General features: G+C 42.0%; 1 protein-coding gene across 1 annotated transcript in view; it reads right to left on the bottom strand.

The window, feature by feature from the left end:
- The window catches only part of WNT2 (Wnt family member 2), a 48,454-nt gene that overhangs the window by 17,815 nt on the left and 6,702 nt on the right, over positions 1–23,937 (bottom strand). Inside the window, exons 3-4 of the mRNA XM_007982691.3 lie at positions 22,429–22,706; positions 4,642–4,906 (exon numbers count right to left, since the gene is read on the bottom strand). Of these exons, the coding sequence (XP_007980882.1) occupies positions 4,642–4,906; positions 22,429–22,706 (543 nt within the window). The remainder of the gene's footprint in view (positions 1–4,641; positions 4,907–22,428; positions 22,707–23,937) is intronic.

Below are 23,937 nucleotides of genomic sequence, written 5' to 3' on the forward strand. Positions count from 1 at the left end.
TTTCTTTGCTTTCCATCATTGCTTTTGTTTTAAAATCACGCACACTTAATAGTTTTCAACTTAGTGGGCACCTTCTACTTGCTGGCACTGGGGAAGCAATGGTGGTGAGAAGGTTGAACATCATTAGGGAATCAGTATTTGGAACTGACTGGCTTTACTCCTGCTAGTCAGCAACTGCATCCTGTGCAAGGCAGCTTGTTGACTGACGTGAACTGGCTTGTTTTATCAGTTAGGTTTGTGCAACTGATGCAGTCTACAGGTGTGGTCTACTTTTTTCCAAAGGAAGTGGCTCTTCAGCAACCTATTGAACCAGCACCTCAGGGAGCTGTTCCTGAAATTGTATACGTTTTTCTGTTTCTCATCATTTTAATTTTTTTTATTGCTCTCTTGCCCAGACTGCAGTGGCACCATCGTGGCTCACTGCAGGCTCCGACTCCTGAGCTCAAGTGATCCTCCCACCTCAGCCTCCCAAGTGGCTGAGTCCACTGGTGCCGCTTTTCAAACTTAAACACCTCAAAGTTTGAAAAATCAGTGATTTAGTTAGCCTGTGATTCCTAATTTTCTCTAATTATTAGGCAAGAAGAAATTCAGGGAGACACAAGGTTTTTTTGTTTTGTTGTTTTTTTTTTTTTTTTTGAGTACCTGATTTCTTGCTAAGGAAAACTAGATAACTCTAAATAAACATCTCCCAAAAAACATCTCCCACCATGGCTTGCCCAGTATAAGAGAGTCATTTAGGCCAGCATCCTCAGGAACCCTCTTTGACTGCAAATAAAATCATTTCAGTCATCAAAGCTTTCACTGACAGCAGTTACCAAGTCAGCCTCTAGAGAAGTCCTGAAATAATGCTAACAGGCTAGTGAACTTTGATGAGAAAAATTGCAGAGTCGAGACCCCAGGTTATTCCTGGATGGGGACAGACCTAGCTGGAGAAGGATGCGGGAACATTTGTTGAGTTCCTGCTGCAAGTCAGGCCCTGCGCTACACACCTTATGTGTATATTCTCTGACTCTTCAAGGCAATTACCTCCATTTATAGAGAAGGAAAGTGACGTTCCGAAAAATTACTTAACTTGCCCAAGATGGCATGGCTTGTAAGTGAGAATAAAAAAAATAAAAATAACAACCCATACCTTTCTCACTGTGCCACTTACGTCCCTGTGTGTGTGTGTGTGTGTGAGTGTGGCTGGGAGTAGGTCCTGTGTGATGAAGAGGCAGCATGAGGACGCGGGAACTTTATGGGGTGAGGTGCCCACAAAGAGGGGAGGTCAAAAGTAATCAGAATCAAGCTTCACCCACGTTTTGGTTAGGTTGCCTTGAAGCCCTTTTCAATTACAAGCCCCTCGGATTTTCAAAAGTGTCAATGTCTTTGACTGCTCCTAAGAAATAGTTAGCTGGCCGGGTGCAGTGGCTCACGCCTGTAATCCCAGTACTTCGGGAGGCCGAGGAGGCTGGATCACCTGAGGTTTGGAGTTCGAGGCCAGCCTGACCAACACAGACAAACCCCATCTCTACTAAAAATACAAAATTGCCAGGCGTGGTGGCGCATGCTCATAATCCCAGCTACTCAGGAGGCTGAGTCAGGAGAATTGCTTGAGCATGGGAGGTAGAGATTGCAGTGAGCCAAGATCGTGCCACTGCACTCCAGCTGTGGTGACAGAGCAAGACTCTGTCAAAAAAAAAAAAAAAAAAAAAAAAAAAAAAAGTAAAGAAAAGAAAAAGAAAAAAAGAAAGAAAGAAAAGATAGCCAGGGCTGGGCGCGGTGGCTCACGCCTGTAATCCCAGCACTTTGGGAGGCTGAGGCGGGTGGATTACCTGAGGTCAGGAGTTCGAGACCAGCCTGGCCAATGTGGTGAAACCCCGTCTCTACTAAAAATACAAAAATTAGCCAGGCGTGGTGGCACACACCTGTAATCCCAGCTACTCGGGATGCTGAGGCAGGAGAATTGCTTGAGCCCAGGAGGTGGAGGTTGCAGTAAGCCAAGGTCGTGCCACTGCATTCTAGCCTGGCCAACAGAGTGAGACTCTGTTTCAAAATAAAAATAAAAATAAAAATAAATAAAGAAATAAAGGAAAGAAAAGAAAAGAAAAAAGAAAAGAAAAGACAAGACAAGACAAGACAAGACAGCCAGGCTCAGGTTTAAGTCCCTGCTCTGCCTCTTACCAACCACAAGTGGTTGGGGAAAATCTTTACCCTCTCAGAGCTTCAGTTTCCTCCCATAAAATGAGATAATAACACACTCACCTTATAGACTTTCTGTGAGAATCAACGAGAGAATGCAGTTGCAGCCCTGGCACATGATGGGTACTATAGATATATCTGCTATTTCAGGATTAAGAAACAGAATTTCTTTCTAATTGAAAAAGTTGAAAAAGCAGAGTACACAAGAATAACTTAGTAACTTGAAGAGGCAGCAGGGATTAGATTCAGAATCACCTCTGTGGGGTAAAAAAAAAATATGGTCTATATTTCATTGACAATAAATGTCATACCTGTTATACCTAAGGCAGTACATAGTCCTCAGGTACACCAGCTGGCTTCCATGTGCAAACTCCTTCAATCCAAAGAACCAGAAAAGACATGCTGGGGAAGAGGGTCCTCTTATATTTGAAATGAGGTTTTTGCTCCCCAAGGCCTTTTCACATATGTGTCCTTGGAGGCAGGCAGGGGTAAGTGTGTAATGACAGGGTCAAAGCACAGGCCAAGGGATCAGACATCCACCCTCTCCTACCAGTGAGATCGTGAGCGGGTCATTCACTTTTCTTATCTGTACAGTGGAGATATAGGGTTGCTTATCTGACTTAAAAAGTAAGATGTGAATGTGGTTCTTGGTTGGTGTTCATCATCCAGGAGCCACCTCTTATTCATTTTTCTTTTTTTTGGTTAGTAACAAGTTTCAATGCATTGTTGTCCTAGAGCTGCTGTAAGGATCCTACTGTAAGGATACAATAAGACCATGTGTACAAGAATCTCAGCCCAGTACCCAGTGCACAGGAGTCAATGCATAGGACTTAAATGATCAAGACAGCAGCATCTCCATGCTCAGTGTGAGGAGGCTGAGGTTAAACAGCTAGTGACCGGTAGAGGGGGGTCAGACCCCTGGGACGATCCTGTATCCAAGCACAGGTTTCATGGTGATTTCACTATAACTTTGACCTGACAGGTAGGATGACTTGTTAGAGGTCCCAAAGTGTGTCAGGAATGCAGTGGGGAACAGCATCTGGTCCTCTGCTCAGTTGTCATTAATCCCTGGGCTGCGTGTAGCAACCTGCTCAAATGCTGCAGAGAACTAGCTCATCAAGCCATGACGGCAATTCAACCACTCAGGGAAAAAAAGGCTTTGGCCTCCTTGTGACATTCCCTGGTAACCTTGCCTCTTGGTCAATCTAACTGACAGCTGGCTGCCATCTACACCATTTTATTGGTGCCTCTGCAATTATTTTGAAATTAAAAAAAAAAAAACTCAGACTCTAAGTTAGAGGATTTTTTTTTTTTTTCTGATAATGAATTCCTTTGCTTTTTACCAAGTCTTAGAAATTGACTTGGGCTGTGGACTCCCGTCACCTCCTATGAACTTAGATTTGTACTCATTCTTATTTTGGACTAGAATCTTTACAAAGAATGAGCTAAACCTGGAGCTCAGAATTGATCAGGAGGAGTGAGAGGTAGAGCATGAGCATGTGTAAACCAGATAGGTGGGACGGCTGCGGTGTTGAGGCTGACAGAGCTGCTCTTTGAGGGGTGGAGAAGGTACCGTGTGGAAGGGAATGGTGTGGCTTTCATAAATGAAGGGCCTCTGACACAGCCTTTATTATACACTGCCCACCTATAGCCAAGAGAGTGGGGATACATTCTTGCTTTTTATCTTTGGCGATTTCTAAGCATATTGAAAAGAGCAGGGAAGGGGAAGTAGGGCAGATTTCAGAAGAGTCTAAATTTAAAGCCCTGGGACCATTTTCCCTAGTCACAGAGGTGGGATTTAATGTATCCTGCTCTCAGCTTCAGGATCACATGAAAGATGCTCGGCTGCTCTCCCTAGTGTACATCGTCCGCTAACTAGAAATCTGAAGAATTTTGCTAATCTGCGTATCTTGACATTTTGCCCCAGGCATTGTGCAGTTTCAATTTCTCCAGAATCTGTGCACTGTCGACCCATTTCTCCAGTTGCATAGGAGAGCTCTCTGTGCAGTTTCTTTTCTTTTCTTTTTTCTTTTTTTGAGATGGAGTTCACTCTGTCACCCAGGCTAGAGTGCAGTGGTGTGATCTTGGCTCACTGCAACTTCTGTCTCCTGGACTCAAGCGATCCTCCCACCTCAGCCTCCTGCGTAGCTGGGACCACAGATGCGCACTACCATGCCCAGTTAATTTTTTGCATTTTTGGTAGATTCAGGGTTTCACCACGTTGCCCAGGCTTTTCTCGAACTCCTGAGCTCAAGCAGTCTGCCCACCTCGGCCTCCCAAAGTGCTGGGATTACAGGCGTGAGCCACTGCGCCCGGCCCTGTGCAGTTTCAATAAGAATGGTGAGGATTGTGAGCTTTGAGCCCAAAGAGAGCAGGCTGAAAATACAGAACCTCATTTAAATTGTGGATTATCAATTGTTGAAAGAATTAGGTGCTATGAAGAAAGTCTTTTGAGCTTACCTGCCTCTCGGTCCCTGATACAGTAGTCTGGAGAATTCTCAAAATACACGAGGTCATTTTTTGTTGGCTTCTTAAACCTCTCGTTAGCCACAGTGAAACCTGTGCCATCCTGGTTCATGACTACCTGGATGGCCCCATTGTACTTCCTCCAGAGATAATCGCCCGTTTTCCTGAAGTCGGCCATGGCCAGCCAGCATGTCCTGAGAGTACACGAGCCGCTCACCCCATGGCATTTGCATTCTTGTTTCAAGAACCGCTTTACAGCCTGCCAAAAAAGATAGGGGCAAGTTCAGTGAGGTGGCTTCGAGCAGGTAACACATGCTACAACTACTCTCCTTGCCTCCCAGTAATCCAGAAGTGACTCTCAGGATGCTGGATCCCGGGGCGAGTGACTGGGAGAGGTTGAAGCATTGCTTGTCGCTTGTTAGCCACATTAGCCACCTGCCCTGACTCTAGCAGGCAGGACAGTGGGTAGAGAGGTGAGGGATAGCGCCTAACTGTGTACCCCACTGGCTAACAGTATAACAGAAACCTCACTATTTAACAGGGCATGTGGCCAGTTTGAAGAGTGAGGGACTGAATTATTTTCTAAATAAACAGAGCTTTATTATAGTAAGCATGTATACTATCCAATTAATGCTGTCCAGTTTAAAATAAAATAATACAAAAATGTATGCTATTATGCAAATTAGATTAACAAAATAACTGCTAAGTCTGAATCCTTCAATAAACCAATCATAGTAATTGGTACTACAGCAATCTTGTGCTACTGTATTTATTTTGCCGATGATTGAGAAGCAAGGCTGAGAGAGGTGGAAGCACTCGCCCAAAGTTACACAGCCACGAAAAGACAGAGCCAGGCTATACTGCAAAGTCAGTTAGTGACCCTGAGGCTGACAGTAACTTGGGGAGATTCAGCTTAGATGACAGGGGTGGGTTTGCTCTGATCTTTCTTAGAGAGGAAGCAAAGAAACTGGGACAAGGTCATCTCAGCTGGCTCCCAATACGGAGACCCCTTTTCTGTGGGTACAAGGCCTGTGGAGAGGAGAGGGGACAAGTGGGCCTGAAACTTCCAGGGAAGCTTCTGCTTTGTTTTCATGAGCCAGCAGAACAGCACTTTCCCCAAAGCAATTTGGTGAGCGTTATCCTGCCCTGGCCCATTTTCTCCTTTGCTCACCCAAGTGAAGAGATTATTAGTGCTCATGGTCCTCACAACAACGTTGATCTACTGCTCTTCCCATGTTACAGATGAGGAACCAGGGATGGGGAAGGCAGGTGACTTGCCCAAGCTCGGTAATAGGAATTCACTCCCACTCTCCCCAGGCTGGGCCTTGGCACTAGGTGTTTTTCCCACCTTACCCCCACCTCCATTGTGGATGGTGCACATTTGAAATCTGTCCTCCTCAACACGAGCCAGCCCTGGAGGTCAAGGATGGAGAAGTGAGCAGGAAGCATGTGCTTAGCTTGATTCTCCCAGTTACAGGGAGCCGGGCGTCTCTAAAGGATGTCTTAGAATGAACTTCCTCTTTGGAATTACACTGCCCCATGTGCCCCACCCCCATCTTTATATTATGAGGGTTTGGTAGGAGGCTCACAGGATGGCCTGGATGGCATGCCTCTGCCACAGACACAACCCTGGGAGTGCCATCTTGGCCCCACCACTCCGCCCCACATGGCTGTCACCTGTCCTGGAGCTGTCCCTCCTAAGATCTTGGAGCGCGCCACACAAAACTCACTCCACACCACGTACTTGGGAATTAAACGTGAATGCTCATTCTTCCAAGTTTATTCTTTCTAAATCTAGATTATTTAATCATAAGTAATACTCCTAGACTTAACAATGACAGGAACTATTACTGCTTCTCCTCTACTTTCTTTCTTTCGTTTTTGAGACAGAATCTCACCCTGCTGCCAAGGCTGGAGGGCAGTGGTGTGACTGTAGCTCACTGCAGCCTTGAACTCCTGGGCTCAAGCAATCCTCCTGCCTCAGCCTCCTGCATAGCTAGGACTACAGGTGCATGCCACCATGCCCAGCTCATTTTTAAAGTTTTGTAGAGATGGGGGTCTCACCATGTTGCTGGGGCTGGTCTGTAAGTCTTGAGTTCAAGCAATCTTCACATCTCGGCCTCCCAAAATGGTGGGATTATAGGTGTGAGCCAATGCATCTGGTCAGCCCTCCCTTTCTAATATTGAATTTCCAGATCATAAACTTCAAAGCTGATATTTTTATACAATTAATTGAAGAATTTGCATATTAATTGAAAATTGGATCTTAAAAATAACGTTATAAATCCTTAAAAAAACATGTGGTGGTGACAGACAGGATCATCTGTGCAACCTTCTCCCTTCCTTGTTCAGGTGTTGGGCAGCCTTGTGTTCCAAAGGACTCCTGACCCCAGAGTAATCTAAATTGCTGATAGTAATTTCACTGTCTTGCCACTAATTTTTTTCCAGCTTGGACCATGTGCTGGTTCAGTTTGGGCCAATCCTGTGATAGGAGAAATCTCTTAGGAGTCTTGTAAAAAAATGTTTCTTCACTCTTTATTTTTTATTTATTTATTTTGTTTTTGAGACTGTGTCTTGCTCTGTCACCAGGCAACTCACTACCGCCTTCGCCTCCTTGGTTCAAGTGATTCTCCTGCCTCAGCCTCCCGAGTAGCTGGGACTACAGGCATGGGCCACCACGACCAGCTAATTTTTGTATTTTTAGTAGAGACGGGGTTTTACCATGTTGGCCAGGATGATCTTGATCTCTTGACCTTGTGATCTGCCTGCCTTGGCCTCCCAAAGTGCTAGGATTACAGGCGTGAGCCACTGCACCCGGCCATGTTTCTTCACTCTTTAAAAGAGACACGTGAGGTGGGGGCACGGTGGCTTATGCCTGTAATCCCAGCACTTTGGGAGGCTGAGGCAGGAGGATCACGTGATCACAGGAGTTCAAGAACAGCCTAGGCAACATAGTGAGACCCCGTTTCTACAAAATAAACTAGCCAGAGGTGGTGGCACATGCCTATGGTCTCAGCTACTCGGGAGGCTGAGGTGGGAGGATCGCTTGAGTCTGGTGTCCAAGGCTGCAGTGAGCTATGATTACATCACTGTACTCCAGCCTGGGTGACAAAGTGAGACCTTGTCTCAAAAATAACATAATAAAATAAAAGAGGCACATAAGGAGAAATACCTTGTCTCTGTCTCTAGATGCTGGTTTCCGTAGCAGCCTCTCTGCAACCTGAGGGCAGCAATGCCGACAGGCAGCAAGCTGCAGGCACACTTGATGGATGTGAAGATCTGGGTTCTGGGGATGCCGCTGAGCTGCTCAATGAGCCCACTTTGGACCCGCCCTACCACTCGACTTTTTGTGATCCAAGTGAGTAAACTTTCCTCCTTTTTTTTAGTGCCTTTGGGATCTGTTACTTGTCGCAGAAAGTATTTCAGCAGGTACCATGGTCACTTCTTGGTGGTGGATTAATGACAGGCTTTATCTGACAATAAACCTGGGAGGAAATTGAGACAGCATCTCTAGTATTGGGCTTGCTCACGTCTCCAGCATCCACTGTTAACGCGCGGTGCATTCAGTGCTCAATCGTGGTTTGGGGCTACCTTCATCTCTTCTACGTACTGGGTTTGCCGACTTGAAATTCAAACCCTTAACCTTGAAGTGGACAAAAGCGTACTCAATCGGAGAGGCAGAGGGAAGGGGATGTAAGCCAAGGCAGCCTGTTTTCAAGAGTAACTGAGATAAGAGTAAGGATATGGGGGCAAGAAACTCACAATGAGGATTCCTAGTTTAGAACAACTCCAGTATTCAAATGTTATAACATGGTAACAGTAACAACCACGTATTGAGTGAGTGCTTCACTGTGTGCCAGGCTCCACACCAGGTGGTTTACACACATTATCTAATTATCACCATCAGGCAAAGTAAGTTATCATTCCCATTCTATGGTTATGAAAACCAGGGCTCTGTAAGGAAAGGAAAATCCCTAGTCACCCAGCTATTTAGAGGTAGAACAAAGATGTGAATCTCAGATCTGTGCTATTTCTAAAAACACACTTAAAATTCTACTATAAATCACACTGTGATTTTGAATTATGATTTGCATTGTGATTTTGAATTATGCATTCTATTTCCCTCCATCCTTTTTTTTTTTTTTTTTTTTTTGACAGTCTCGCGCTTGTCACCCAGGCTGGAGTGCAATGGTGCGATCTCAGCTCACTGCAACCTCCGCCTCCTGGGTTCAAGCAATTCTCCTGCCTCAGCCTCCCGAGTAGCTGGGATTACAGGTGCCTGCCACCATGCCTCGCTATTTTTTGTATTTTTAGTAGACATGGGGTTTCTCCATGTTGGTCAGGCTGGTCCTCAGGTGATCCATCCGCCTCGGACTCCCAAAGTGCTAGGATTACAGGCGTGAGCCACTGTGTCCGTCCCGCTCCGTTCTTTCGAATAATCAAGAATTGACATAAAATATTACATACCTTTTGTAATGGGGCAGAGGACAAAGAATAGGTAGAGAGAGAAATAATGGGGGATTACATTGCATCTTCCAAACTAATCATTAAAAATTTATTAGACAATTCCCAGAAGAAATACAAAGTACTAACAAAAGGACAAAAAGGTGTTTGACTTCATTAGTAACTGGAGAAATGCAAACTGAAATAATACACTTTTTTGCCTATCAAAAATAGTAAAAATGTCAATAGTTTTTAAAATTTTAAGAATAAAAAAATAGTAAAATAGTAAAAAGACTGATAATGTTTGTTGTTAGAGTCCAGGGGAAGAGATGCTTTAACAAACCATTGGTGGGGGAGTACAGCGATCCATCATTTAAACGAAGAGTGTTTTTGCAATACCTACAAAAATGTTAAATGTACGTATCCTTGACCTTTTGATTCCACTCTGGAAACATCTGCAAAAGCTTGGAAGGATACACACCCACATGGATCTTCATGCAGCTATTGCATAATTAGTAACAGCAAAATATGAGGAAAAACCCAAATGACATCAGTAGGAAAATGGCTAAGCAAATTATGGTATATGCTTAATAATGGAATATTATGTGGTCTCTGAACAATGAAGTAGGTCAGTCTTACAGGCAGGCAAGAAAGTCAAGTGATAAGAGGAAATATATGTGGTATGATCCACTTTTTAAAGGCCTGCATGTGTGTGTATACTGGCAGAAAAAGGGTAAAAGATGTTCTTTTACAATCTGGCTACAGTTTGAGGGATTTCATGGTCTCGAAAGAGGGGGGAAACAAAAAGGGTGAAGCTACTCCACATAGTAAAATAACAGGAATTTGAGACTTTCTCCCTGGCAACTGGAGAGGGCAGGCCAGTGGGTGTCACTCCTGGCTACATATTAAAATCACCTGGGGATCATTTCCAGCCTCTCGCGAGACTGCGTAAATCAGAGCCTAGGGTGGTTGTGAGGCCCGGGCCTTGAAGTTACTTGTGGTTCCTCAGGCGATTGATTCTAATATGCAGTCAGGATTCAGAATCATCCAGACCCAGGGATGCAGAGGAGAGGGTGAGAAACCCCTGCACCATGGCAGGAGTCTGGGGCCTATGGAGGGTTACAGAGGTGAAGAATTCCTGCGGCAGAAGCCGACATTACATTTCTAATAATGGGGAAATCGTTATTCAATTAGAAATTGTTTCCTACCCTATGCCTCCAAAACATCGCAATCTCCAGGAAAATGTGCCACCAGTGACAATCTCTGCTAGTGCTGCTTTGGAGGGAATGAAAGATGGGTGGCGGCCAGCGTCCAACCCAAGTACCCATGGATCAATGGATTAGTGGGCCACACCAGAGCAACAGGCTATAGTGGTGGGATACTCCCCCTGGGGTTTTCGGAGGCACTGGGCAAGGAGCTTGGTTGGGGTGGGGGGCCAGTTTCCCATGCACAGTCACTGATGGAGGGACTGGAGACATTTTATTTGGACGATAAAGGAATGAGTGACTAAAGTCAAGGACCTCTGTTCTGTAACTACACTTAAGTAAATTTTGATTCTAAAATTCTAAAACAATAAACATCTACATAATATTAACTGCACAGCCAAGAACTGTGCCAGGATTGCAGTTCATTGTCTCTGATCCAAGATCACAAACCTTGTATCAATGAAGGATGTTCTTAAAGTGAAGTTGGGTGTTTTCTCGTTCTGTTCGCTACCAAGTGCATTGGCTATCACCTCACGTTTTCCACCCTCACAATTGTTCCACCTGCCGTCACTTCTCCTCATTTCCTGGGGGCAGCCACAGTCTTCTGTCCTTTAGTGCCAACCAGGACTGGCTCCACAGCTCAGACCTAACTTCATGCCCTGCTAGCCTGGACATGCTGTATCCTAGATGCCATGTTTTCTCTTTTGATGTATGCCTCCTGTTTGCTGCAGTACAGCGTTGAATAACTCCTTTAAGGTGGATGCATTTTCTGAATTCTTGCATGTCTGATGTGTCTTCAGTCAGCCTTCATACTTGATTAATAGCTTGGCTGGGTATAGAATTCTGGATTTAAAACTTTGAAAGTATATCTCTGCAGGCTTTTGGCTTCTAATGTTGCAGATGGGAAGTCTGATATGGGAAGTGGGGGAATCTTTGAAAATGGATTTGTTCTTATTTTCATTTTACTTTGTATTTTTCCCCTATGAAAGCTCCCAGAATCATTCCCTTATTCCTGGGTTCTGAAATATCACAATATTATTCCTCATTAATCTTGTTCAGCACTCAGCAGACCCTTTAAATCCTCTCCTCCATGTTTTTTGTTTTCTTTTTCTTTTTCTTTTTTTTTTTTTGAGACAGAGTTTCATTCTTGTTGGCCAGGCTGGAGTGCGATGGTGAGATCTCTGCTCACCGCAACTCCGCCTCCCAGGTTCAAGCGATTCTCCTGCCTCAGCCTCCCAGGTACCTGGGATTACAGTTGTCCACCACCATGCCCGGCTAATTTTTGTATTTTTAGTAGAGACGGGGTTTCACCATGTTGTCGAGGCTGGTCTTGAACTCCTGACCTCTGGTGATCCACCCGCCTTGGCCTCCCAAAGTGTTGCGATTACAGGTATGAACCACTGTGCCTGGCCATTTTTTTTTTTTTTTTTAAATGCCATTCTAATTAGCTAGTTGCCAAATTTTGGACTTGGTCCTCTATGTCACTTATGTTTTCTCTCATCTGTTTTCAGTACTTTCTTCCCAATTTCTTGAGGAAGAAATTCCATCAGAGTAACACTCCTGGCTCTTTCTAGCCCCTTACTCATTTCTCCCCAGAGGAAGAGAAGTGATTCGTCCAAGTGGTAAGTTTAGAGGAAGGAGCAGGGCTTGTGTGCCTGGGTTCTTTCTCTTTGGGGATCTGGTAGCCTGTGGAAATGAGTTGTGATCAGCTCCTACCATCTAGCATGTGGCTCCCTTGCTGCAGCGGCTCTGAGGGCCAGCCTGTGGCAGGTGAGTCTTCCTGGCTCAGGGTTGGGCTGCTCCGGAGCACTGTGCTTCCAGCCCACTTCCTCTAGGGCAGCATTTTCTTCAAGCACGAAACTTGACACTTTTAGTCCATCCATTTGTCCATTTTTCAGTTGGTTTCAAACTCAAGTGGAAAAGAGCGGGGGGCATTTATGGACCTCCTTAATAAACATTTAACTTTTGGGCTTTTTAGCCGGGCGCGGTGGCTCAAGCCTGTAATCCCAGCACTTTGGGAGGCCGAGATGGGCGAATCACGAGGTCAGGAGATCGAGACCATCCTGGCTAACATGGTGAAACCCCGTCTCTACTAAAAAATACAAAAAAAAAAAAAAAAAAACTAGCTGGGCGTGGTGGCAGGTGCCTGTAATCCCAGCTACTCGGGAGGCTGAGGCAGGAGAATGGCGTGAACCCGGGAGGCGGAGCTTGCAGTGAGCTGAGATCCGGCCACTGCACTCCAGCCTGGGCGACAGAGCGAGACTCCGTCTCAAAAAAAAAATAAAAATAAAAATAAATAAATAAATAAATAAATAAATAAATAAATAAATATCTTTTGGGCTTTTTGATGTACTTTCTGAGAGGTTTATTTGGCTTTCTCTTCCAAATTCTTTCTTCTCTGATCGTTACCTTTTCAAGCCTTCCATTCTTATTTGTGGGTGTCAATATTATGTATCTCTGTGAGGAGACTGATTAGGCTATAAAAATGTTCTTTTATCCTTGAATTAACTGCTTTTTCTTCTGGAGTAATTTTCCTGCAAATTTTTGTCTTTTCCTTTCATGCTGCTATATTGAATCTAATATATGATAATCCTTGGACAGTCTCTTCATATTTAAGAATGAAGTAGTAAAAAGGCATTCAGGAACTCTGGTTGTAGAGGTGGGGCTTGTGGACCAAAAAAATGTTGCTTTCTGGTGAGTTGGCAGGACAGTGACGATTTTTTTGAGATGAGCTCTTGCTGTGTTGCCCAGGCTGAAGTGCAGTGACTATTCATAGGCACCATAATAGGGCACTACAGCCTTGAACTCCAGGGCTCACGTGATCCTTCTACCTCAGCCTCCCAAACAGTTGGGACTACATGCAGGTGCCACTGCACCCAGGACACTGGCTCTTATGCTGAGGACTCTAACTCCAGAAAGCCTGGGATGTTAAATGCCTGCTCATGGGGAGAAGGGAGGGGTTGGGGTTCCCTATTCCATCGATGGAATTTTCAGTTATTCCCAACTTTCAGGCCTATGTTTCTGTCCAGGGCTTATTTGTATCTGGGACATTCTCAGGGCTTCTTCCCTCCCACGTTGGCAGTTGCCCCATTTGCTTTTATTCTTCTAGACTGTGGCTTCTCCATCCTTCTTTATGAGCTACAATTTATTCATTTGCTTTCCACTTTCCAGAAATTCATTAAGCTCTTTCATTTCTTTTACTATTCTTCTTATTGTCAATTTAAACCATTTTTTCCATTACTATAATTTTAATGAAGTTTGGGAGGAAGAGGGGAAACATTACATGTCCCGTTCACATCCTTGAGTCAGTTTGCATTTTGAAATGTTCTGGAAGGAAAAAAGGACTGTGAGGGGAGAAAACGGTCCCATTTTATGATATACATTTCTGCACCGCTCAAGCTGTTGCTTTTGATACTATGTGCAAGCACTGTTTTTACAATAGGAAGAGAAAGAACTAGAATAAGAATCAATTACAATGACTTGCTGCCTCTTGCTAACGTGGGATACTGAAAGCTTCCGTCAGAACCTCAAGGCCATAGCCCATGACACAGTCACATCCTGGTTTCTATTTTGTCTCTTGAATCTTTCCTGAAAAGTCTCTTGTTCTACTTCCTTCTTCTTTGATTCTTAATGCAGGTCGCTGTCAAGATTCCATTTTCAGCATTCTCATATGCTCCTGTTCTCAATTCTCCCAGCCCCCATGGTTCTTCATATTACCAACTGAACAGCACAATTTTTAATCAGTCCCCACTCCTCCCCATGTGCCTTAATCCCATCTCAGTTTTACTCCGTGGCATCCTGTCAATAAATACTTGTTCATGTGACATGGCTACACTAAAAAAGTAGTTTTTTGATGACTTCTAAGGACAGCAGGACTCTTTTGCTGTTTAGCTTCATAGAAACCATTTTTAGCTTAATATATAACTATTCTCAACAAAAACTCTTCAATAGGTTCATAACTGCTTCAGTGCTAAAATCTTAGCAGATTTTTCATGTGGCCCTTCATTTTTTATTTATTTTGAGCATTTTAAGCCTTTGACCTGCAGAAGCTATTTTCTAATTTTAAAATTTAAGAAACTTCTATTTTTTAAAGTTCTTTTTTTCTTTTAAACAAACTTATAGATATTAGCATTCTATACCAGATGTGGTCTGTTTAAAAAAAAAAAAAAGGCTATGGAAGAAGAAAATACATGCATTGCATAGGCTAGAACAATTCTATTTTATATTTCTCTGCTCTAACTTTGTGTCGGAGTATAATATTGAGGCATCACATTCATTAAGTTCTTACCATATATCAAACCATGCCAAGCACTTTATATTCACTATTTTATTTAGTCCACACTACCACATAAGATATATACTATTATTATCCCATTTTATAGATAAGGATGTTGAAACACCTAGGAGTAGAGGAGCTTGCCCTAGATCTCACAGGCAGTGAGTGAGATAACCCAGGCAGGCAGGATATAAGCCAAGTCTGTCTGACACCAAAGTCGACATCACTCTGCTGGTGTTTTTCATATTAGGGTTTGCCAATCTCTGGGGCTCATGTTCCTTGGATTCGGTGAGTTTTATAAGCTTTTACACTTAGTGTTTGCATATCTAATTATAGTCTAAAAGGAATTATATTGCCAGTTATAAAGACAAACTTCTCCTAAGGAAGTTTTGGTTTCTTAAGTCAGTTCTGAAGACTGAGTCCAAGTAGCCCTTACAGTGTCTTTGTAAAACTTCTTTGCAGAACATGAGAATTTTTTTCTTGTAGGTACCTGCATTTTGCAAAGTTTATGAACCCTGTGTCATGTCATACTGATTTTCTTCCTATCAGAAAGAAAGCAGTCCATTTTATGCTGTGTGAAATATTTGCCAACTTAACAACCTGTCTTAGAAATCCTAGTTAGGATTTATTTTAGGTCTCCATATACTGTGTCTTCACTAAATTATTTAGTTAAACTTGAGCATTTGAAGAAGTGTTAGTACTTCACTTTTTAGTTGGGTATATTCTACAAAGTCAGTAATATATTTCTGGATCTATATCAGTTTTCCTGAGGGAAACTCTCATTAAAAACATATCATTTAATTTTCAGATGCTGGCTTGAAGCCAAGTACATTTATTAACAATTAAATCCTTTTGACAGGTCCACATCTCTAAGATAGAAGTTACTGAAAATTGGGCCAACTCATACCTTTTAAACATACACACTCTGGAACTAAGAAAAAAATTTTATTAAAAAACTGTGCAGTTGATTTGCTTATGCAAACACTTATTAACTTAATAAGACATTGTGATTTCTTGAGCACTGTCATTCTTTAAAAGCAGTGACTGTGGGTGGGCTTAGCTAGAAAATATAAGGTGTGGAATTTACATTTGTGGAATTCAAGAACATTACCACTGACTAACCATATATATAATAATTCTTATTGACTAATGAGGCAAGTCTAAAAAACATTTTCCACTAATAATAGAACTTTACATGGAGTTGTAACAATTTTGTTAAGAGTTATTCCCTGTCTTGGGACTTGACTTCTGGTTAGTTTTTGATTCATATGATAAATAAAGATCTCTAATATCAAGCACATATTATTTTGGGGTCCAACAAGACAGAGGTGAGGCTGGCAGAACTGATCTAACTTTTAAAAATGCTTTTCATTTTATGAACTAAGGAGACCAGTAAGTAAACAAATACCTACTAGGTGAAATTTATACCCCATAAAGATGCTCAAGATTGTTGAAGGGAGGGTCAGGATGAATAGGAGGTTAAAGCAACGTGGCTCTGCAGTTCAGTATGGCTTTGGCATTTTCTTTCCTATTGATATTCCCTACTGTCTAAGAGTGGGATTTCTTTGTCATCATGCCCCAGTTCTCTTAGGTCACACCCGTTATTCATTTATTATTATTTATTTTAAATGGCATCAAGGGATCAATTTTTTAAAGTCTCGGCCAAACACAGTGGCTCATGCCTGTAATCCTAGCACTTTGGGAGGCCACGGCAGGAGAATCACTTGGGCCCAGGAGTTTGAGACCACCCTGGGCAACATAGTAAGACCCTGTCTCTACAAAACATAAAAAAAAAAAAAAAAAAAAAAAAAAAGAAAAGAAAAAGAAAAATTAGTTGAGCACAGTGACGTATGCCTGTCGTCTGAGCTGCTTGGGAGGCTGAGGTGGGAGGATCACTTGAGCCTTGTGCAGTGAGTCATGATTGCACCACTGCACACTCCAGCCTGGGTGACAGGTCTCAAAAAAAAAAAAAAAAAAAAAAAAACATCATTTTTAAAGTCTTTATTAGAATTTGGATTTTCTTGCTTGTAAGGTTTTACTTACATGTAGTACAATATCCATTTCTGTTTACTTTGGAGGCACTTTCTGAAGGAACTTAGAAGTATCTGGTCTGTCCCAGCGCCCGGTAGGCCATGCTCATGCTCAGGGGCAGGCCCTAGTGCTCCGCCGCACTGCCCTTGGGTGGTGCTTGTTTGGATGGTAAGTGGAACTATAAATTTTGGACCCCCTCACCCTCTGTGCTTCTCCATAGAAAATACAGGATGCCAAGTCAAGTTTGAATTTTAGATGATTTCAGTGAGTAAATATATTCCATTTATTTGCTGATTCTGGCCACCCTGCTAAACCTCAGTCTCCTCATATGCAAACTGTGTATAATAATCGTACCTACTCCTGAGGCTTGCTTACCACCTGGTGTATATGCGTATGTATTTTATTTTATATGGCAACCCTGGTTTAGTAACTTGTGCAAGATTTTGCTCAAGTATTAGAGCCAGTTTTCTGATTCCAGGGCCTTATCCTCCACAATGCCTCAGTCAAGAACTCCTAAAGTAAGAGCTCCCAATGAGTAGAGTAGCCAAACATGACATTAACTATCATGTTGAAAATGTAAATATCAACACAGTTGCCATATGCTAATTTTTTAATATTAATAAACACCCAGAAGCTTACTATATCAGTACTTATATGTATATTTAAGGCTAAAAATAAAATTCAAAGAGATACAAATTTCTCACCATTTTCCTAGTAAATCTATTTTTTTGATGTGGGATCTCACTATGTTGCCCAAGCTGGTCTCAAACGCCTGAGCTTAAGTGATCCTCCCACCTCAGTCTCCCCAGTAGCTGGGATTACAGGTGCAAGCCACCTTGCCCAGTTAATTTTTTAAGTCATGAATTCAAACTTATTACAGAAGGTTTGAACTTTGATAGCTATCACTCTATCAAAGTGGACTCTAGAGAAATTACAAATGCATGAAAATTAAACTTAAGTATTTAACTTTCTCTCCCACTGTTCAATGCCTTCCTCTTGTGTTCCCCGTGGCATCCAAATGTCTCTGCACAGTATATGAGACTCTCCAGGCCGGGTGCCGTGGCTCAAGGCCTGTAATCCTAGCACTTTGAGAGGACAACTTGGGCAGATCCCTTGAGCCCAGGAGTTCGAGACCAGCCTGGGCAACATGGCAAAACCTCATCTCTGCCAAAAAACAAACAAACAAGCAAAGACACCCAAAATTAGTCAGGCATGGTGGCATGTGCCTGCAGTCCCAGCTACTGAGACTGAGGTGGGAGGATCGCTTGAGCCCAGGAGGTCCAGGCTGCAGTGAGCTGAGACTGCGCCACCGCACGCACTGCAGCCTGGGTAACAAAGTGAGACCCTGTCACACACACAAAATAATAAATAAATAAAGGACTCCAGATCTGGCTGGGACTCAAATTTTCAGCCTCAGTTCCCATTAACTGTCAGTCTTGAACTCCACCCTAGAGTTCTTGTATTCCTCAACTTTATGATACACTTCCTGCTCCAATATCTGTCTTTGTCTTGAAGTCCCTTCATCCTGGAAAGTGCTTTCCCTATCTCAACCATGGGAAATCTTTTATCTCCAGCTCAAACACCCAGTTCTTTTTTTGATACAACCATTATCTCCTCAGCTAACTGGCTGTGTGGCTGATGATGTTATTATACCACATAGCATTGCTTGCCTTGCAATTGTATTACACTTGTCTCCTTGACTAAAATTTAATTTCTTATGGTCAGGGGTTGCTTTGTTTTATTCTTTTCCACACTGATTTAGTACCAAAACGGATGCCTTTCCCAAAGTAATTCCTTAATAAATTATCTGTCGAACCAAAGTTAGTCCCAAAATACAAGAACAGAGCTCTGAATGTTGCAGTGCCGTTTGTTGAAATTTTGTGAATCCTCCAGAAAGGTTAAGTTGGTTTGGGTGTGCTCACAATGACTGGCTGTTAGGTTTTCAGCACTTAAAACAACTCTTCCTTGCCGTTAAAAACCGATACACATTCATTTTAGAAAATGTGTGAAGACACACACAAAGGAAAAAAATCATCAGTAAACTACCTTCCAAGGGTAGTTTACTGGATTTTCCCCCATACATATAGAAATATTGTTTGTTTTCTCAGAAATACTCAACAAAGGCAATATGGAAATGTAGATAAGGGCACATGGGAGAACAGGGGCGGATGTGAACTCCCAGGATCTAGTACTCTGTGATTCTATGACCCTGGTTTAGTCTCTCTATCCCTCTCAGGGCCAGTTTCTCATCTGAAAAGTAGAAATATGAATGCTCTTTTTTATTCCTACAGGGGTTTTGGAAAGATCAAATTATAAAACATTTGACAGTATTTTGTAAATTGAAAAATACTATATGTCTGGTTTCATAAGTATATTAACTGAATAGAAGATGACTCTATAGATAGATGGAGTGATCAGATTGAATCCTAAATAATAATTCCAGGTGGATGGACTTCTGCCTAGCTCTGTTACCTGACTTACAAATAATCTTAACTTCACAGAAGGGAAAGGAACTTTTATTAAGCATCTATTACATGCCAGGTTCTGTGCTATCTGCCTTACACTTGCCTTCCTGTAGCACCACAAAATGCCCTTTCATACATGAGAAAAACAGATTCAGTGAGCAAAGCCACTGATATTGTAAGATTAAAACCAAGGTGCATCTGATTTGAAGTCCCATGTTCTTTTCTATTTTTCAGTTAGAGGCACCTTTTAGGGAAAGCATTTTCATGGAATTCCTCTTATTCTTGTGGAAATTCTTACTCTTATAGAAACTTTCAGAGTGATGGAAGGGCAGTAAGATTGGAAACATGAGTTATTTTGATACAGATTCCCTTAGGAACGTTTAAAGAAGTTGTGATTATTTCATTATTTCATCTTAGAAGAAACAGTGAACTAACTTTTTTGTTTGTCTGTTTTGTTTTTTTGAGACAGGGTCTCGTGCTGTCACCCAGGCTGGAATGCTGTGGTGCGATCAAGACTCACTGCAGCCTCAACCTCCTTGGCTCACGTGATCCTCCCACCTCAGCCTCTTGAGTAGCTGGGAATAGTAGCTGAATAGCTGTGGTAGTAGCACTACCACACCTGGCTAATTTTTTGTATTTTTCTGTAGAGACAGAGTTTCACCATGTTGCCCAGGCTGGAAGAGTGGACAAATTTAAAAAGTGCTTGTTTGCAAGCTCATTAAAGGAAATAAATGGCAAATGTTGACCTTTTGCATGTAATTTACCTAAAAATATCTTAAAATATAATTTGGAAGTTTTTATAGCATGGCTTCTTTAGACCTAAACAGAGCTGCTGAAGGATGTTATAGAATTTCCTTCTTGATAAAATATTTGTTTTGAACAAGACAGGCTTATCTTTTTGGTACTTATTCAGAGTCCTAATTGGAGGTGGAAAACTAGACTAAATCAAGGATGAGCATTCAAGTAAACATGGAAGAAAAAAAATCATTATAAATTCTGCTGAAACTGTGATTAAAATAAATGATACAGCACAGAGGATCTAAAATGATATTACAGTACAGAGACACATGAGGGTGCTCTAACCAACTGCTATAATAAATAAATTGTTCAAATATTGGGGAAAAATTAAGGCCCGTGGTGAATGGCAGTGATGAATTCTGACTTTTAACATTAGCTAAACAGAACAATCTCAGAATCGATGGTGTTTTAAAAGTAAAATATATTGCTCTCCCCTACCTCTCCCAGTTTAAAAAGTAGATGTTCATATTGGCCAATTTGGAAAATACTGAAAAGCCCAGAGAAGAAGAAACAAAGTGGACTGATGTTACCGTCAGCTCTGGGAGGTGGGGGCTTTCTAGACCCTAGAGCCAAGCCAGTTGGAGGCTTAGCTCAGGAGGCCTGCCTTCAAACACAAGCCCAGCCTGTTCTCATTTTGATTCCACAGACCTTCTGCTAGTACGAAGGGGGAGTAGAGACTGGGGGTCTAATGACCGCAAGAAGAGAATTAGAGACGCATGTTTATCTCAATACATTTACTCTCATTAAAGTTCATATTCACTGACATCATGCATCTCCTTGAAAAAGTCTGCCCACCCACCATTAATTAAAGCCACATTTTAAAAAGTCAGCGTGTGCACTTTTATTCCAATCAAAAGTAGCCTCCTAAGTTTTGCAGAGCAGGCAGGAGAATATCTGAGGCCTGACAGCTGTTCACCTCTACATGGTGAAGAATCATGTGATTTACATTAAAAGTTGTGTTTATTCAGGGCCTAAAATATAATAGGTATGATCTATTGTCTTGAAGAGTTGAAACATTCAATATCTAATGACCTATTTAGTGAAATTAACATTTATTTTGATAAGTCAATGTTCTTTTGGATACAATATCTGACCATATGCTTTTATCTTTCCAAGTAGAGAAATCTAACCATATACCCTGTTTGAATGATTAAGCAGCACACTCCTATCAAAGACACCACACTTTATAACTTATACATGCACTATCAATGTTAGGACAAAGGTCAGTGTAAATTTTTTTATCCAAATCATTGCACAAATGGTAATTACCAATAGTTGTAGGATTGCAAAACCATAGTCTATTTTCTTGGCAGTAGTGACTGTAAGTTCATAAATTCATGAAAATTAGGAATGTTGATTTTTAAAGTTCAAGAAAGGTACTATTTGTAAACAGTTCAGGTCACACTCATGTTATACCATGTGCTAAGCAAGAGTTCTTTCCTTCCAACTTCCTTTGAATGAGATTTGTTCTCTCCAGGAGCCTAGTAAAGGGGTTTTCATCCATTCTTTTCGATTATTTTTCATATTAAAGCCCCCCCAGGGACCGTTCAATTTTATGCTGATTTTTCTTTATATATTAATATCAAACACATTTTTATGTTGTGGTGATAAAAGACAAATTATGGTTATCTCTTCCTATTGGCAATTAGATTATTCTAGAATAGTTCTGAACACATATTTGATTCACCCAGCCAGTTAATGCTTTCCACACAAAAGTATCAAGTACAGCATTACATTCTGTAGTTATTCTGGTCATACCACCATACCAAAAGACATGGGTCATCAATGGGTTGGAACATTGGCATTGAAATGGTTTAATCCTAGGGTAAAGCACCCCTGGACTAGGTGTTGAAACCTGACTTTCTAGTCCTTTCTACTAACTTCCTTGTGACCTTGAGTACTTTGAGGGCCTCAGTTTCCTCATTTAACAAATGGTGGTTAGAGGGGGAACACTGACTGGGGCCCAGGAAGTTAATCAGGTCTAGAGGAGAAGGGGAGAGAATACCCTTTGGGGATCATGTCTTCCCCTGGTCCACTCACTTATCCAGCACCAGAAACAACAAGGTGGGGCTTTTATGAGTGAGACTTGGGTCAGGTTCCAAAAGAGGGCATCCCTAAATCTAGAAGAAGCCAACGAATCATGCTTGGTGAGTTGTTTTCATGATACATGTAAGAAAAGATGCTCTGGGTCTTACATCCCTTAGATATAAGCATTCAATGTACCGTTGCTATGTGGGATGAAGCACTATCCTAACCCACAGATCGTATCTTCTGCTTAAATGATTAGTGTCCAGAGGGACCATAAAAGACTTGAATGAACACAATGCCAAACGCAATGGGTGGACTCCTTCAACTAGCTGTAGGAAGGAAGGTGGAGTGTGGGTGGGAATATTTCAACCTAGTTGTTGGTATTCTTCAGAACAAACAGCAAATGGCTAGCGGATAGTAGGAAGTTGTGACTACACAGCATTTTATCAATTCTAGGAAAGTTTAAGATAAGCTCTGCCTAAGTGGTTTATAAAGCCATGCAGCCTACAAAATGAACACCGTTGCATTTCCATACCTTCCTGCCAGCTCTGTTGTTATGAAGATTCATCAGGGCTCTGGCATCCTTTCCTTTCCTTTCCTTGGCATCCACGAATGCGCGGGCAAATTTGATCCCATAGTCAATGTTATCACTGCAGCCACCCCAATCAAAAATGCCCTTGCTGTCCTTGGCGCTTCCCATCTTCTTTGGATCACAGGAACAGGATTTTACTTCTCCTTGGCTACAGGCCCTGGTGATGGCAAATACAACTCCAGCTGAGGAGATGGCATAAACAAAGGCAGATTCCCGACTACCTGAAACAAAAATGCTTTTCTTAAAAGTGGTCCGGTAGCACTATTTCTGAATAACTTTCATATGATAATTGTTTAATACTTGCTCTGTTTCAGACAACCTTTGCCACTAGACAACAAGGTACTGATATTCTTGAAGGGTTCTTTTCCAGAGCCCAGGCTCTTTCATCTATTAGATGGAATCATCTCCATCTAATATAGGTTTTTGCCAATTTAGATATTTATATGGCAGCTCTTCTTAAATAAGGAGTATCAAAGAAAAAGATGGCCTTGCCCAGCTCCTGGTTTCACATTAGTCTCAAACACAGGCTTGCCCTGTTTCAACAGAGAGCCCCAGATGTCCTAGAAGAGAGGAGCATAGCATCTCTAGGCCTTTTTCTTTACTTTACAGTCTGAATGCTACAATTCTATCATTCCACAATATAGTTGGGAACTCATGGCACCACAGCTTTCCTCAAAAAATCCTTCCAAACCTCCAGGACTTCCTGAAGATACTCATATGCATTTAAATTATTGAGAATGAAATACTGAATTCAAAGAAATCTAGGGACTAAGGTGGGAAGAGAATTCTGGCAGTAACCAGCCCCTTGCATTAACACGGGAGAGCTTTGGCTTGGCATTGACTTTCATAAGTAATTGAGAGATTGCTGAAGGCAATATGCAATATCCTTGAGTTACATACTATATGTCTAACTATTAAGGTGAATTTACTTTCTTCTGGAACACCTGCACTAATCACTGGTATTGGGTATAAGACAGTGAAAAGTTTTTCTTTGGTTTTTCTGGAAGGAAACAAATTTACCGCCTATAATTAGACTTGGGCAAGAACCCTTTGGGGTGCTTTCTTAGAATTGTTCTTTATTAGAGCACAGGCTACTTTCACTTACAGGCTGAAAGGTACATATTTCAGTGCAATAACTACATTAAATTATTTTAATAATCTGTAGTAACTCATAACACGGTGTTGTGGTATAGTGACAGATATAAGGCTCTTTAGGGTCCGTGTGCACCTCATTTTTCAAGTGGAGCTGTATTTCATTGTTATTAGCATGCCCTTTTATTAATGGTTGCTGCAGCAAATATATTAACAATCAAAATAGAAGCTGGACAACCTAATGCCAATGCAAGGCAGAAAACAGAGAACCATTCGGTGATTCAATATGTCAAGAGGAGTGTGACTTTTTGAACCACACAGCTGGGAGAGCAAACCACCTTTTCGCATTGAAGCCCTGCT

This window comes from Chlorocebus sabaeus, chromosome 21 (genome assembly GCF_047675955.1).
Source record: "Chlorocebus sabaeus isolate Y175 chromosome 21, mChlSab1.0.hap1, whole genome shotgun sequence".
NCBI lineage: Eukaryota > Metazoa > Chordata > Mammalia > Primates > Cercopithecidae > Chlorocebus > Chlorocebus sabaeus.